The 14,405-nt window shown below is 48.9% G+C and overlaps 1 protein-coding gene across 1 annotated transcript in view; it reads left to right on the plus strand.

Moving 5' to 3' along the window:
* Positions 1–14,405, plus strand: part of cib2 (calcium and integrin binding family member 2) — a 126,533-nt gene that overhangs the window by 40,752 nt on the left and 71,376 nt on the right. Inside the window, exon 2 of the mRNA XM_085972036.1 lies at positions 11,019–11,166. Coding sequence (XP_085828162.1) covers positions 11,019–11,166 — 148 coding nt within the window. The remainder of the gene's footprint in view (positions 1–11,018; positions 11,167–14,405) is intronic.

Below are 14,405 nucleotides of genomic sequence, written 5' to 3' on the forward strand. Positions count from 1 at the left end.
CAGGAAAAACTGTAATGGAACAATGGGTGATCTTTAAGGTGGAGATGTTGCAAGTACAGGTTAGGTACATTCCAACAAGAGGGAAGGGTAAGGGAACCAAAGCAAGGGTTCCTTGGATGATGAGGGAGATAGAGAAGATGATGAAACAAAAAAAGAGGGTGTATGATGCATGTCAGGTGAATTCTTCAAGGGAGAACCAGACCAAATACAATAAGTTGAGAGGGGAAGTGAAGTTGAAAATAAGATTGGCAAAGAGAGAATATGAGAGTAGAATGGTGGTTAACATAAAAGGGAACCCAAAAATCTTCTACCGGCATGTAAACAGTAAGCAGGTAGTAAGAGGTGGGGTGAGGCCTATTAGGGACAAAGAATGTGATATATGCTTAGAGGCGCAGGGCAAGGCTAGAATACTCAATGAGTACTTTGTATCATAATACAATAGCAAAATACTGTGGATGCTGGAAATTTGAAATAACAGCAGAAAACACTGGAAAAACTCAGGAGAGAAACAGAGTCAACGTTTCAGGTCGAAGACCCTTCGTCAGAACTGGAAAAAAGCAGGAAATGGAACAGATTTTTAAGCAAGTTTAGGGGCTGGGAAAAGGGGGAGGGGATGAAAGAACAAGAGGGAAGGTCAGTGATAGGATAGAAAGCAGGAGAGATTAAGAGACATTGAGAGACATTCAAGGCGAGAGGAGGTGGTACTGGGACAGGTTAAGGAACACGGGATGGCTCTCGATGAAGTGTGAATTGCGCTGGCAGAATGAAGGACAGCTGCCATGTGGGAGGGAAGAAAAAAGGCACAAACAAAAAGTGTGGATAAAAAATAAATATATGTGATAGGGGCCGAGGTTATGATCTGAAATTGTTGAACTCTATGTTGAGTCCAGAAGGCTGTAAAGTGCCTAATCGAAAGATGAGGTGCTGTTCCTCGAGCTTACGCTGAGCTTCCGTGGAACAATGCAAGAGGCCGAGGACGGTGAGGTCTGAGTGGGAATGGGGCGGAGAATTAAAGTGACAGGCGACCGGAAGCTCGGGGTCCCCCTTACGGACTGAACGGAGTATTTGTATCGGTGTTTACTAAGGAGGTGGATGCTGACAAGATATCAGTAGAAGTGGAAAAGGTAGAAGAAATGGAAGGGGTGAAAATTGATGGACAGGATGTACTGGAAAGGCTGGGTATGGTTAGAGTGGACAAGTCGCCTGGTCCAGATGGCTTGCATCCCAGGTTGCTAAGGGAATTGGGGGAGGAGATAGCGGAAGGGCTTGCCATAATTTTCCAATCTTCCCTAGATGCGGGGGAGGTGCCTGAGGATTGGAAAGTGGCAAATGTGACACCATTGTTCAAGAAAGGGTGTAAGGACAATCCTAGTAACTACAGGCCAGTCAGTTTAACATCAGTGGTGGGTAAAGTTTTAGAAACAATAATCAAGGAAAAATTAATGGGCATTTGGAGAGGTTTAAGCTAATTAAGGAGAGCCAACACGGATTTGTAAAAGGCAGATCGTGTTTGACTAATTGAATTTTTTGATGAAGTAACAGGGAGGATTGATGAAGGGAACGCAGTGGATGTTGTCTACATGGATGTTCGGAAGGCGTTTGACAAAGTACCACATAGAAGGCTGGTTAACAAAATTGAGGCTACAGAATAGGTGGGACAGTGGCAGCTTGGATAAGGAATTGGCTTAAGGACAGAAAACAGCGAGTTGTGGTAAATGGCTGTTTTTCAGACTGGAGGATGATAGACAGTGGTGTTCCCCAAGGGTCAGTGCTGGGGTCACTGCTTTTTTTGATATATATAAAATGACCTGGATATTGGAATACAGAGTAGAATTTCTAAATTTGCCGATGACACCAAACTTGGGGGTGTGGCAAACAGTGACGATGATACCAATTGACTGCAGCAGGACATAGAAAGGCTAGCAGAGTGGGCAGACAAGTGGCAGATGGAATTTAATACAGAGAAGTGTGAGGTGATGCATTTTGGCAGAAGGAACAGGGAGAGGCAATATACACTTAATGGCACAGTTTTAAAGATTGTGCAGGGACAGAGGGACCTGGGAGTTAATATGCATAGGTCCCTGAAGGTGGCAGGACATATTGAGAGAGTGGTTAACAAAGCATATGGAATCTTGGGCTTCATAAATAGAGGTATTGAGTACAAAAGTAGAGAAGTTATGCTAAACATTTATAAAGCGTTGGTTAGGCCACAACTGGAGTATTGCGTTCAGTTCTGGTCACCACTTTAGGAAGGATGTGAAGGCCCCTGAGAGGGTGCAGAGGAGAATTACCAGAATGGTTCCAGGGATGCGGGACCTTAGCTACAAGGACAGGCTGGAGAAGCTGGATTTGTTTTCATTAGAGCAAAGGAGGTTGAGGGGTGATTTGATAGAGGTGTACAAGATTATGACAGGTTTGGATAGGCTAGACGGGGAAAGGCTGTTCCCACTAGTTGATGGTACAGAGACTAGGGGACACAGATTTAAGTTTTTTTTTAAATTCAGATTTAAGGTTTTGGGCAAGAGATACAGGGGGGATGTGAGGAGCAGTGAGTGGTGATGACCTGGAATTCACTACCGACGGAAGTGGTGGAAGCGGAGACACTCAATGTTTTCAAGGGGAGACTGGATAGGCACTTGAGGGAAATAAACTTGCAGGGCTACGGGGAGAGAGCGGGGGAATGGGACTGACTGGATTGCTCCACAGAGAGCCGGCACGGACTCGGTGGGCCAAATGGCCTCCCTCTGTGCTGTTATGACTCTATGGGATAAAAATTGGGTAGTGCCCCCTTTGGGGCGCTACCTTCGCCGGGGCGTTAATTTTAGCACCCAGAAAATGTTAGCGCCCCCGTGGCCGATTTTCCCAGGTAGCACCCCGAGATCCTTAATAACCACTAAATGGCCTCTATAATCCTATTTTAACAGGCACTTGCAAATTTAACTCTTTTCCCACATAAAACACGCCTGGTGGGAATCACGAATGTGAAACCTGGCGGGAGCACTATTGGATTGCTGACTATCAACTGCAGGTCAACCATTAAAGAGGAGATTTGATCAGCCATGATTTGCAGGTGGCAGGACTTAGTGGTCTCAGGTCTGGGGCAACTTTTAGAAGGCTTAACCACACCTGTGGAAGGTTGGAGCCTCACACCCACCTCCAGTGTGACCTCCTGGGAAACCCCTCTCACCACCTTCACTCAGCACTTCCTCAACAGAGGCATATACCAGAAGCATGGGAGCCATTTGTTTCCTTCCCATCTGGGCATTAGAGGAGCTTCAGCACCAACTGCGGCAGCAGCAGAACCAGGAACAACAGCAGCACCAACAGCAGGAGCATCAACAGGAGCGGCAAGCTACTAGTCACCCACCTGAAGATGCACAGACCACGGTGGCATAGTGGTTAGCACTGTTGCCTCACAGCGCCAGGGACCCGGGTTCGAATCCGGCCTCGGGTGACTGTCTGTGTGGAGTTTGCACATTCTCCCCGTGTTTGCGTGGGTTTCCTCCGGGTGCTCCAGTTTCCTCCCACAGTCCAAAGATGTGCGGGTTAGGTTGATTGGCTATGATAAATTGACCCTTAGTGTTAGGGGGATTAAAATATGTGGGGTTACGGGGATAGGGTGGGATATGTGTTGGTGTAGGGGTTACGGGGATCGGGTGGGATATGTGTCGGTGCAGGCTCGATGGGCCGAAATGGCCTCTATCTGCACTGTGGGGTTTCTGTGATTCTGTGATTCTGTGAAGAGCGCCAGCGCGCGACAACATTGCTGCCCGGGATGCAAGGGACGCACTCATCCTGGCCAAATTTGCTTAGCCCAGCCAAACAAACACTTTTGCCTCGCAGCTTCTTCCCAGAGCATTTACAATGGCCAAGAACCAGAGGATTCCTAGCAGTCTGACCACCATACTGACAGTTACAAGTATGCCTAAGCCCTCAATGTGGAAGTCCCACTAGCGAAATGACAGACGATACAACTGCACCATTTGCCATCAGAAATTTTATGTACATTACCGAAGTGATGGCACTTTTGCAGTAAACTCAAAATTGCACCCAAGTGACTACCCTTGTGACTATTTGTGCAGAAATTTCCTCTTACGCGTGCTCCTACGTGGTGCCTCCCCTGCGACTTCAGCAGGTGTGGAGGCCCCTTGCTCACTTTGCTGCTGCTCCTGTCTCAACACCTTTGGCGGGCGTCCTCTGGGGTGGCGAGCCTGTGAGGGCTCGTCAACAGTCTGCTGCTCCTGCCTATCTCACTTGGGTGTGGACTCCAGTGGGGCTCTGTCCGAGGGCTCTGCAGTGGCATGGAAGTGTGAGCACTTGGAGAGGAGCCCCCACTTCCTTGAGGTCTGCCACCAACCTCCCTCTCATGGGTCAGGTCCCCCTCAGCGCCTGCAAGTGGCTGGAGAGCACCTATCTGCACATCAGCGGGGCCATGGGGACCCGTATCTGCAATGGCAGTCCTACTCAGAAGGACTTCCATGAAGGTCTGGTTTCTCTGTTCACTAGATGCCCATCGCTCTTCAAGAGGTGTCATTCTATTCTGAACAATGACCATGTTTTCCATACCCTGGCGACTAAGCTCCTCCATGGCCGTAGCCATCCTCTCCTCTACCGTAGCCATCCTCTCCTCTACGGTAACCATCCTTCCCACGTAGGTAGCCATCCTTTCCGTGGTGATGCGTTCATGCGCCAATGACTCCACAAAGGCTCTGCTCATGTTCACTATGGACTCCTCCATTCGCTCCACACTCGCAGCGACCCTAGAGACAAAACCTGCCAGAGACTCCTCCATCTGTGCCTGGAGTTCCATCACCTCTGATCTTATGGATGGGCCCAGAGGCAGAGGGTCGACATGCTGCTGAGCCGAGCTGGCAAAGTCCTGCACCCTCTGACTAGGACTCTCCACTACTGTCCCTGTCTCCACAATCTGCTGATGCTCACTTGTGAGCTGTGATACACCAGGTGACAACATTACTCTATGTCCCGAAGGTCCCACCGAGGTGCGAGTGTCTGCGCTGGTGCTGGGTGCACTGAATTCTGCTGATGCTGTGCCCTCAGAGGTTGCAGCTTCCTCTGAGGAGCCTGGCTGCTCAGCCTCTTCTTCCTGGCTAGGGGGGATGGGTGCTTGTGATGGTCCTGTGGGGGAGTAAAGGAAAGAGTCAGAGATGTGATGCAAAGGCTACATGTCATAGAGTCATAGAGTTTTACAGCACAGAAAGAGGCCCTTCGGCCCATCGTGTCCGCGCCGCCCATCCACCCCTGTCCTGTCTAATCCCATTTTCCAGCATTTGGTCCATAGCCTTGTATGCAATGGCATTTCAAGTGCTCATCCAAATGCTTCTTGAATGTTGTGAGGGTTCCTGCCTCTACCACCCTTTCAGGCAGTGAGTTCCAGATTCCAACCACCCTCTGGGTGAAAAAGTTCCTCCTCAAATCCCCTCTAAATCTCCTGCCCCTTACCCTGAGTCTATGCCCCCTTGTTATTGACCCCCCTACTAAGGGGAAAAGTTCCTCTTTATCTACCCTATCTATGCCCCTCATCATTTTGTACACCTCAATCAGGTCCCCCCTCAGCCTTCTTTGCTCCAAGGAAAACAACCCCAGCCTGTTTAGTCTTTCTTCATAGCTGAGGCGCTCCATCCCAGGTAACATCCTGGTGAATCTTCTCTGCACCCTCTCCAAAGCAATCACATCCTTCCTATAGTGTAGCGACCAGAACTGCACACAGTACTCCAGCTGTGGCCTCACCAGCATTTTGTACAGCTCCATCATAACCTCCCTGCTCTTATATTCTATGCCTCGGCTAATGAAGGCAAGTATCCCATATGCCTTTTTAACCACCTTATCTACCTGTTCCGCTGCCTTCAGAGATCTATGTACATGTACACCAAGGTCCCTCTGACCCTCTGTACTTCCTAGGGTCCTACCACTCATTGTGTATTCCCTTGCCTTATTTGTCCGTCCAAAATGCATCACCTCGCACTTTTCAGGGTTAAATTCCATTTGCCACTTTTCCGCCCATCTGACCAACCCGTTTATATCGTCCTGTAGCCTGAGGCTTTCCTCCTCGCAATTTACCACCCCACCAATTTTCGTGTCATCTGCGAACTTACTGATCATACCTTTTACATTCTCATCCAAATCATTTATGTAGATCACAAACAACAAAGGACCCAGCACCGATCCCTGAGGTACCCCACTGGACACAGGCTTCCAGTCACAAAAGCATCCTTCGACCATCACCCTCTGCCTCCTGCCACTCAGCCAGTTTAGGATCCAACGCGCCATGGCACCCTGGATCCCATGGGCTCTTACCTTCTTGACCAGTCTCCTATGCGGGACTTTGTCAAAAGCTTTACTGAAGTCCATGTAAACCACATCCACAGCATTTCCCTCATCCACTCCCCTAGTCACCCCCTCGAAAAATTCAATCAGATTTGTCAGACATGATTTACCCTTGACAAAGCCATGCTGACTATCCCCGATTAATCCTTGCCTCTCCAAGTGGAGACTAATTTTGTCCCTCAGAATTTTTTCCAATAATTTCCCTACCACAGATGTTAGGCTCACTGGCCTGTAATTCCCTGGTTTATCCCTGCTACCCTTCTTGTATAGTGGTACTACATTAGCTGTTCTCCAGTCCTCTGGTACATCCCCTGTGGCCAGAGAGGTTCTGAAAATTTGTGTCAGAGCCCCTGCAATCTCCTCCTTTGCCTCCCACAGCAGCCTGGGATACATCTCGTCCGGGCCTGGGGATTTATCCACTTTTTGGCCTGCTAAAACCGCTAGCACCTCCTCCCTCTCGATGCTAATATGTTCAAGTATGTCACAGTCCCCTTGCCCGATTTCTATGTCTGCATCGTCTCTCTCCATAGTGAACACAGATGAAAAAAATTCATTTAAAACCCCGCCTACATCATCTGGCTCTACACACAGATTGCCACTTTGGTCCCTAATGGGCCCTACCCTTTCCCTGGTTATCCTCTTGCCCTTAATATACTTATAAAACATCTTAGGATTTTCCTTTTATTTTACTCGCCAGTGTTATTTCATGGCCCCTCCTCGCCCTCCTAATTTCTTTTTTAAGTATGCCCCTGCACTTTTTATACTCCTCTAGGGCTTCTTCCGTCTTTAGTCTTTTGTAACTGCCAAAAGCCCCCCTTTTATTTCTAATGCATTTTTGTATATCCCTTGTCATCCAAGGTTCCCTTTGCTTGTTGGTCCCACCCTTGACCTTTACAGGAACATGTTGGCGTTGTACTCTCTCTATTTCCCTTCTGAAAGTCTCCCACTGTCTTGATGTGGATTTTCCTATAAGTAGCTGCTCCCAGTCCACTTTGGCCAGATCCTGCTTTATCATATTAAAATCGGCCTTCCCCCAATTTAGAACCCTTATTTCCGGGCCGTCTTTGTCTTTTTCCATGACCACCTTAAATCTCACCGAATTATGGTCACTATCGCCAAAATGCTCTCCTACTGACACTTCCACCACTTGCCCGGCTACATTCCCCAGAATTAGGTCCAGTATCGCCCCCTCTCTTGTAGGACTTTCTACATGTTGGCTCAAAAAGCTCTCCTGGATGCACTTTAAGAATTCTGCACCCTCTAAGCCTTTCACACTCTGACTATCCCAATTTATATTGGGGAAGTTGAAATCCCCCACTATTATTACCCTATTATTTTCGCACTTTTCTGAGATTTGCCTACATATCTGTTCCTCTATCTCCCCCTGACTGTTTGGGGGCCTATAGTACACTCCCAGCAAAGTGCTTGCCCCCTTTTTGTTTTTAAGTTCTACCCATATGGCCTCATTAGAGGAACCCGCTAATATATCATCCCTCCTTACAGCAGTAATTGACTCCTTAATTAATATTGCAACACCCCCTCCCCTTTTACACCCCCCTCTGTCTCGCCTGAAGATTCTATACCCCGGAATATTGAGCTGCCAGTCCTGACCCTCCCTCAACCATGTCTCCGTGATAGCAACAATATCGTACTCCCATGTGTTCAACAACAACTTCAGTTCGTCCACCTTATTTGCAAGACACCTTGCATTAAAATAAATGCCTTCCAGCCCTGCCATATTCCCTTTTGCCTTCGCATATTTGCTCTGCCTTGTTTTTTTCTCTGTATTTGGCTGTAAATCACCTCCTGCTATAGCTCCACTCTGTACCCCATCCCCCTGCCAAGTTAGTTTAAACCCCCCCCAGCAGTGCTAGCAAACCTCCCCGCAAGGATATTGGTTCCCCTCTGGTTCAGGTGTAAACCGTCCGACTTGTACAAGTCCCACCTTTCCCAGAAGCAGACCCAGTGATCCAGGAAACTAAAGCCTCCTGCACCATCCCTTTAGCCACGCATTCATCTGTTCTATCTTCCCATTCCTATACTCACTAGCACGTGGCACCGGGAGTAATCCAGAGATTACAACCTTTGAGGTCCTGCTCTTTAATCCTTCACCTAGCTCCCTAAATTCTTGCTGCAGGACCTCATCCCTCTTTTTACCTATGTCGTTGGTACCAATGTGGACCACGACCTCTGGCTGTTCACCCTCCCCCTCCAGAATGCCCTGCAGCCGCTCAGTGATATCCTTGACCCTGGCACCAGGGAGGCAACAAACCATCCTGGATTCACGTCTACAGCCACAGAAACGCCTATCTGTTCCCCTTACTATAGAATCCCCTACCACTATTGCTCTCCCACTCTTTTTCCCCCCTTCCTGGGCAGCAGGAGCACCCCCAGTGCCAGGAAGTTGGCTGCTGCTGCCTTCCCCTGGTGAGTCATCCCCCTCAACAGTATCCAAAGCGGCATACCTGTTTGAGAGGGGAATGGTCACAGGGGTCTCCTGCACTACCTGCCTGCTTCTATTGCTCCTCCTGGTGGTCACCCATTTCCTATCTTCCTGTGCAGCCCTTCCCTGCGGTGTGACCAACTCACTAAACGTGTTATCCACGAACCTCTCAGCATCGTGAATGCTCAACAACCCATCCACCTGCAGCTCCAGCGCCTCAATGCGGTTTGCTAGTAGCTGCAGATGGATGCATCTCTGGCACACGTGGTCATCAGGGGCACCGGCAGTGTCCCTGAATTCCCACATAGAGCAAGAGGAGCATATCACGGGGCTGGGCTCACCTGGCATGACCTTCCCTTTACTTAATTTAAATTAATTTACTATCACCAATTAAAAATATCTCTAAGGCGCTTGTATAGTCTACCAACTGTCCCTGCTACACCAGAAAAGACCCTAGTAACTATAAACTACAGAGTTTAAGTTTAAAAAAGAGAAATACTCACCAACCAATCACTTACCTGCTCCCTGGTGACGTCACACTCTGATTACTTTTTACCTCTCTCCTCTGCTGTTGATTTGGTCCCGCCTCTGCTGAACCCGCCGGTTTTAAGTGCCGCCGGTCGCGCTGCTGCTCTCCCACAGGTCCAAGCTCTCTGACCTCGCCTCTGCTGAACCCGCCGGTTTTAAGTGCCGCCGGTCGCGCTGCTGCTCTCCCACATGCACATAGCTTTTGCAGGTGCTCATAAGTGCATCTGTTACAGCTTCACAATCATTATCAGCGACTCATGCAATGTCAAAGAGAGAGATGGGAAACTTTTCTGTCACCAGCTTGTTGTATTGCACCCATCTGTCCATCCCCCACGCGCGAATCATCCCCAATGCCCATGATTTCCAGGATGACCTCCTCCCAGGCGGTCAGGTGGGCTATTGAGGCTGTCCCTCCTCCTGTCCTGGCTCTCACTCTTTTGTTGCGAGCTCTCTTTTCCTGCAATGAGGGAGACAAGTGGAGGTTGAGTGAGAATGAAGGAGTGAGTGCAGAGATTGCATAGCATAGATACTTAGAAGGAGACAAAGATGGAGTGAGGTTGCAAGACCAAGGGCCCTCCCTGTGTGTTATCAGTTGTGTTCAAAGCATCAGAGTGATAGGGAGTGTGAGGGCTGCATGGTGGAATAGTTATGTGAATGTGAGCATAGAGAGGAGAGGGAATGGGTAAGGGTGCATGGATGTCAGTGTCAAGTGGGATGTGGAGGAAGAGATTGCTAAAGCTGAGTGCTGGTGAAGAGAGGCAATGGGGATCAGATTGAGGGTGATGGGAAAGTCATACTCAATTTTGCAGTGCGCTGAAGGTTATGAAATCTTTTCCTGCACTGTATCCAGGTTCTGCGGGTGACTCCCAAGGAGTTGACCTTCTCAGCCATCTGCATCCACACTGCCTTGGTCTGAGTGGGAGGCCTCTTCCTCCCTGATGAACGGAAGAGCACCTCCCTGTTGGCCCTAGCCCCATCGACTAATGCCTGCAGTGCCGCCTCGTCAAAGCGAGGAGCTGATCTTGCCCTCCCGCTTGTCATTTTTCCTGCAGCTCCCTCACACTGCACAGTCAAGAAGCTTGGCAGTCTGCAGAAGAAGCAAGGCTTGCTGTGGACCTTAAATGCAGCAGCAATGATGACGTCATCGGAGGGGACTTTCAGTCATGAAAAACCCCTTTGCAAAGGCTTCCCACACATTGGAAATCAATTGGCCACTTAAGTTAAAATTGCATCAATCTCCCACATCCATTTAGATTCATGTGGGAAACAGGATATTCGGATAACACGACAGCATCCCGCACCTGAGTTAAAATCCCCCCCAATAGTGTCCAGCGATAAGTCGGGGGGCGCCACCCAATGTTACAGCCGGGGTGCAAACGGGACGTCATCACCGGCAGCACAGCGCTGCGCTAACGGTTAGCGCCGCCGTTAACCTCCCGCTGAATTTTGTGGGAGGCGTTAGCGGCACCGTGCCCAGGCGCTAGTTGATTTGCGCCCTGTTAGAGCCCTCTTAGGGCGCTATCTAGAGGTGCAAATTAACCGAATTTAGCCCCCTATGACTCTATGACACTCTGTTAGCGTACTGTGAGAAGTATGCTAATGAGAGGTTAACCCTTTGTGAATGAATAATCTGAGGAGTACCATAATGAGGGAGACGAGGTGAAGTGATTTTGTGTAAAAACAAGGCTGTCTGTTTTCGCAGGAGAATCCATTCAAAGAACAAATAGTGAAGACCTTTTCGGAGGATGGTGAGGGGAACCTGAGCTTCAATGACTTTGTGGACATGTTCTCGGTGCTGAGTGAAATGGCTCCCCGAGAGCTGAAGGCCATTTACGCCTTTAAAATCTACGGTACAGTAACCACTTCCTTCTTTGACTGACCTGCTTGCATTTTTTTTCAATACAACAACACAAAGAACGATACAGACACAGAAACTAAAAACTAGGCTTTCAGATGCACAAGTCCAGATTACATGTTGTTCTTGATTCAGGAGACATGTAACGTTTCTTCTATTTAAAAATACACTTACAATAGTCACACTTTCTGTAATATTCATGCTTTAGTTTGTGATTTTACAGTAATACATTTACAAATAATCTCTTCTAAAGTCAACCTGTGGAGAATCTGCCTTGTAGCGTCTATGGGGGAAATTTTAACTCCCGGGCGCGGGTGCAGCCCAGCGAGAGCCTGACGGGAGGCCTGGTCAATTTTAATGGCCGGGCCTCATTAACTGGCTGACTCATAACCAAAATGGCTGGAGAGTTGCCGGAAGGTCAGGCCCAAGGTCTGTGCGGGGACAGGGGTTCCGAGGCAGCCAGAGTTTCTGGAAGTGGGGGGAGGGAGGTGGTGAAGGAGTCTGGGCAGGAAAGGCCTACATTTCCTGCCTAGGCCCTGGTGGAGGACTCCTACCCCACAAAGGAAAGTTTTAAACTTACCTCACAGGCTCGTTACAGGGTTCTGACCATGTTGTGTATTGTGAATGTGTATTAGAATTGTCCCACATGGGATACCGTAGTGGTGATTTGCAATGCACTATGGGAAATGTAGTGCATTGAGTGAAGAAGCACATTGTAAATAAAATGGCTGTTAACTAAACTCTCCACCCCGGAGTCCTTCTTAATTGTTATATAGGTAAGGGTATAAAACCCCTGGAGACGCAACAAAACTGGCGATGAGGACGACGGACTTGCGCATCACTTTGCACTGGAATCGGCGATGTTTAAAGTAAGAAGTTCCTGTCTTTTCTTAATGGCGCGCCCGCAGTTTAGTGCTGATGCAATCGCCGCGTAAAGGTGGCGGTTCGTGTGTTACATGAATAAGAAGGGGGAGAGTAACGATACAGTGAAACGAAGTGGAGGAAAAGGACTGTAAAGAAAAAAAAAAGGAAAAAAAATGGCTATGCTAACCGGAGCGTTTGGACCATTTGATGAAACGGCGGAGCAATGGAGTGCTTATACAGAGCGTTTCGGATTTTTCGTGACTGCAAATGGCATTAAAGATGACGTGAAAGTGGCGACGTTCCTCAGTGTGATCGGAGCAAAAACATTTGGCTTGTTACGGAGTTTGATGCACCCAGATAAGTCCGGTGCTAAGACATATGATCAGATTGTGGAAGTTTTGGAAACACATTTCGCACCCAAGCCGCTGCTGATTGCCGAGAGGTTCAGGTTTCACAAATGAAACCAAGAGGAGGGTGAGTCCATAGCCGAATATGTTGCAGTGCTAAAGAAGCATTGTGAGTTTGGTGAAACTCTAAATGACACTGTCCGTGATAGGTTTGTGTGTGGATTAAGATGTGAAGCAACACAGAAGCGCTTGCTCACGACTGACAAACTGACGCTTAAATCAGCAGTGGAGCTCGCTGTGTCTATGGAGTTAGCAGCTAAAGATGCACAGCTGTTGGGGGCTGCAACAAGAGTGCATAGGGTAGCAGCTACACCGGATAAGCATGCAAGGGGCGCCAGAGAGTGTTACAGATGTGGAAGGTCAGGTCATCAGCCATCTGACTGCTGGTGTAAAGACCTGACCTGTCGGAAATGTGAAAAGAAAGGACACATTGAACGTGTGTGTAAAGGGCAAAGCAAACAATCCTACACAGAGACACACAAAAACAAACAAGGAAACACATCCAACTGGCGTTCTAAAAAGAAAAAGCAACACATGGTGAAACAAGAACAGGAAGACAGTGACACAGACTCTGATGGGGAGCTGAATCTCCATGTGTTAACGGTGAATGGAGGCTCATCAGGCTATGGAGTCATTCCACTGCTAGAGGGAATACCAGTCAAAATGGAGCTGGATACGAGGGCCGCTGTCTCCTTGATTTCAGAGAAGCTATTCAAAGAAAAACTGAACCACCTATCACTGACGCCGGCCAAGCTCATCTTAAAGACCTACACTGGGGAAACAGTCCCAATGCTGGGTAAGACGGAGGTCAAGGTGGAGCTTAATGGACAAACCGTGATGCTGCCAGTTTACGTGGTCAAGGGTGACTATCCATCCCTGATGGGCAGGCCATGGTTGGAGAAAATTCATCTGGATTGGAAAAAAGTGAATGCGGTGTCAGTCGAAGAGGCGGGGCTAGCGGCAGTGTTGACAAAGCATGCGGCTGTCTTTGACGGAGAATTGGGGAGTATGAAGGGGATTACGGTCAAACTCAAGGTGAAGCCTGACAGCCAGCCATGATTCCTGAAGGCCAGGAACGTTCCCTACGCCCTCAGACCAAAGGTGGAGGCTGACCTGGAGCGTCTGGTCAAGATAGGGGTCCTGGTGCCGGTTTCGCACAGTGAGTGGGCCACGCCCGTGGTACCAGTGATGAAGAGTGACGGCGCGGTTCGCTTATGTGGAGATTTCAAAGTAACAGTGAATCCTGTGCTCTCAGCTGAACAGTACCCCCTCCCCATCATTGAAGATCTTTTCGCGGTCTAGCAGGTGGTCAGAAGTTTAGCAAGATTGATCTATGCCAAGCCTACTTGCAGATGCATGTAGAAGAGGACTCACAGAAGTAACTCACCATCACCACCCACAAGGGCCTCTACAGGTACTGCCGCTTACCCTTTGGTATAACGTCAGCACCAGCATTGTTTCAGTGGGCTATGGACCAGATCTTAAGCGGCATTCCAGTGTGAGGGTGCCAGTCAGTTCCTTTTGTAACCTCTAGATGGCACCTTCACTTGCTTCTTTGCGTGCAACAAAACCAAGTTAACAAATAAACTGTAACTAAAATCCAATAACCCTTTAAATAAACCTTAACCACTCAAATTAAAATTTGGTTGTTTAAACTAATTATGCACTCCAGTCCCCGCGGCACCCACCGGTCACGCAAAAGCTCGAGCGCGCCGGCGGACACCGCGTGCTCCATCTCTAGGGCCACCCGGGCGCGAACATGGCCACGGAAGAGGGGGAGGCAATCCGGTCGGACGACCCCCTCGACCGCCCGCTGCCTGGACCAATTAATGGCTTTCTTGGCCAGGCCCAGGAGCAGGCCCACGAGGAGGTCCTCCAACCTGCCCGCTCCCCTCCGCACGGGGTGACCGTAGATCAGGAGCGTGGGACTGAAGTGCAACCAAAATTTGAGGAGCAGCCCCTT

The sequence above is a fragment of the Somniosus microcephalus genome, chromosome 32, assembly GCF_052327205.1.
Source record: "Somniosus microcephalus isolate GS21.2 chromosome 32, FLI_Smic_1.0, whole genome shotgun sequence".
NCBI lineage: Eukaryota > Metazoa > Chordata > Chondrichthyes > Squaliformes > Somniosidae > Somniosus > Somniosus microcephalus.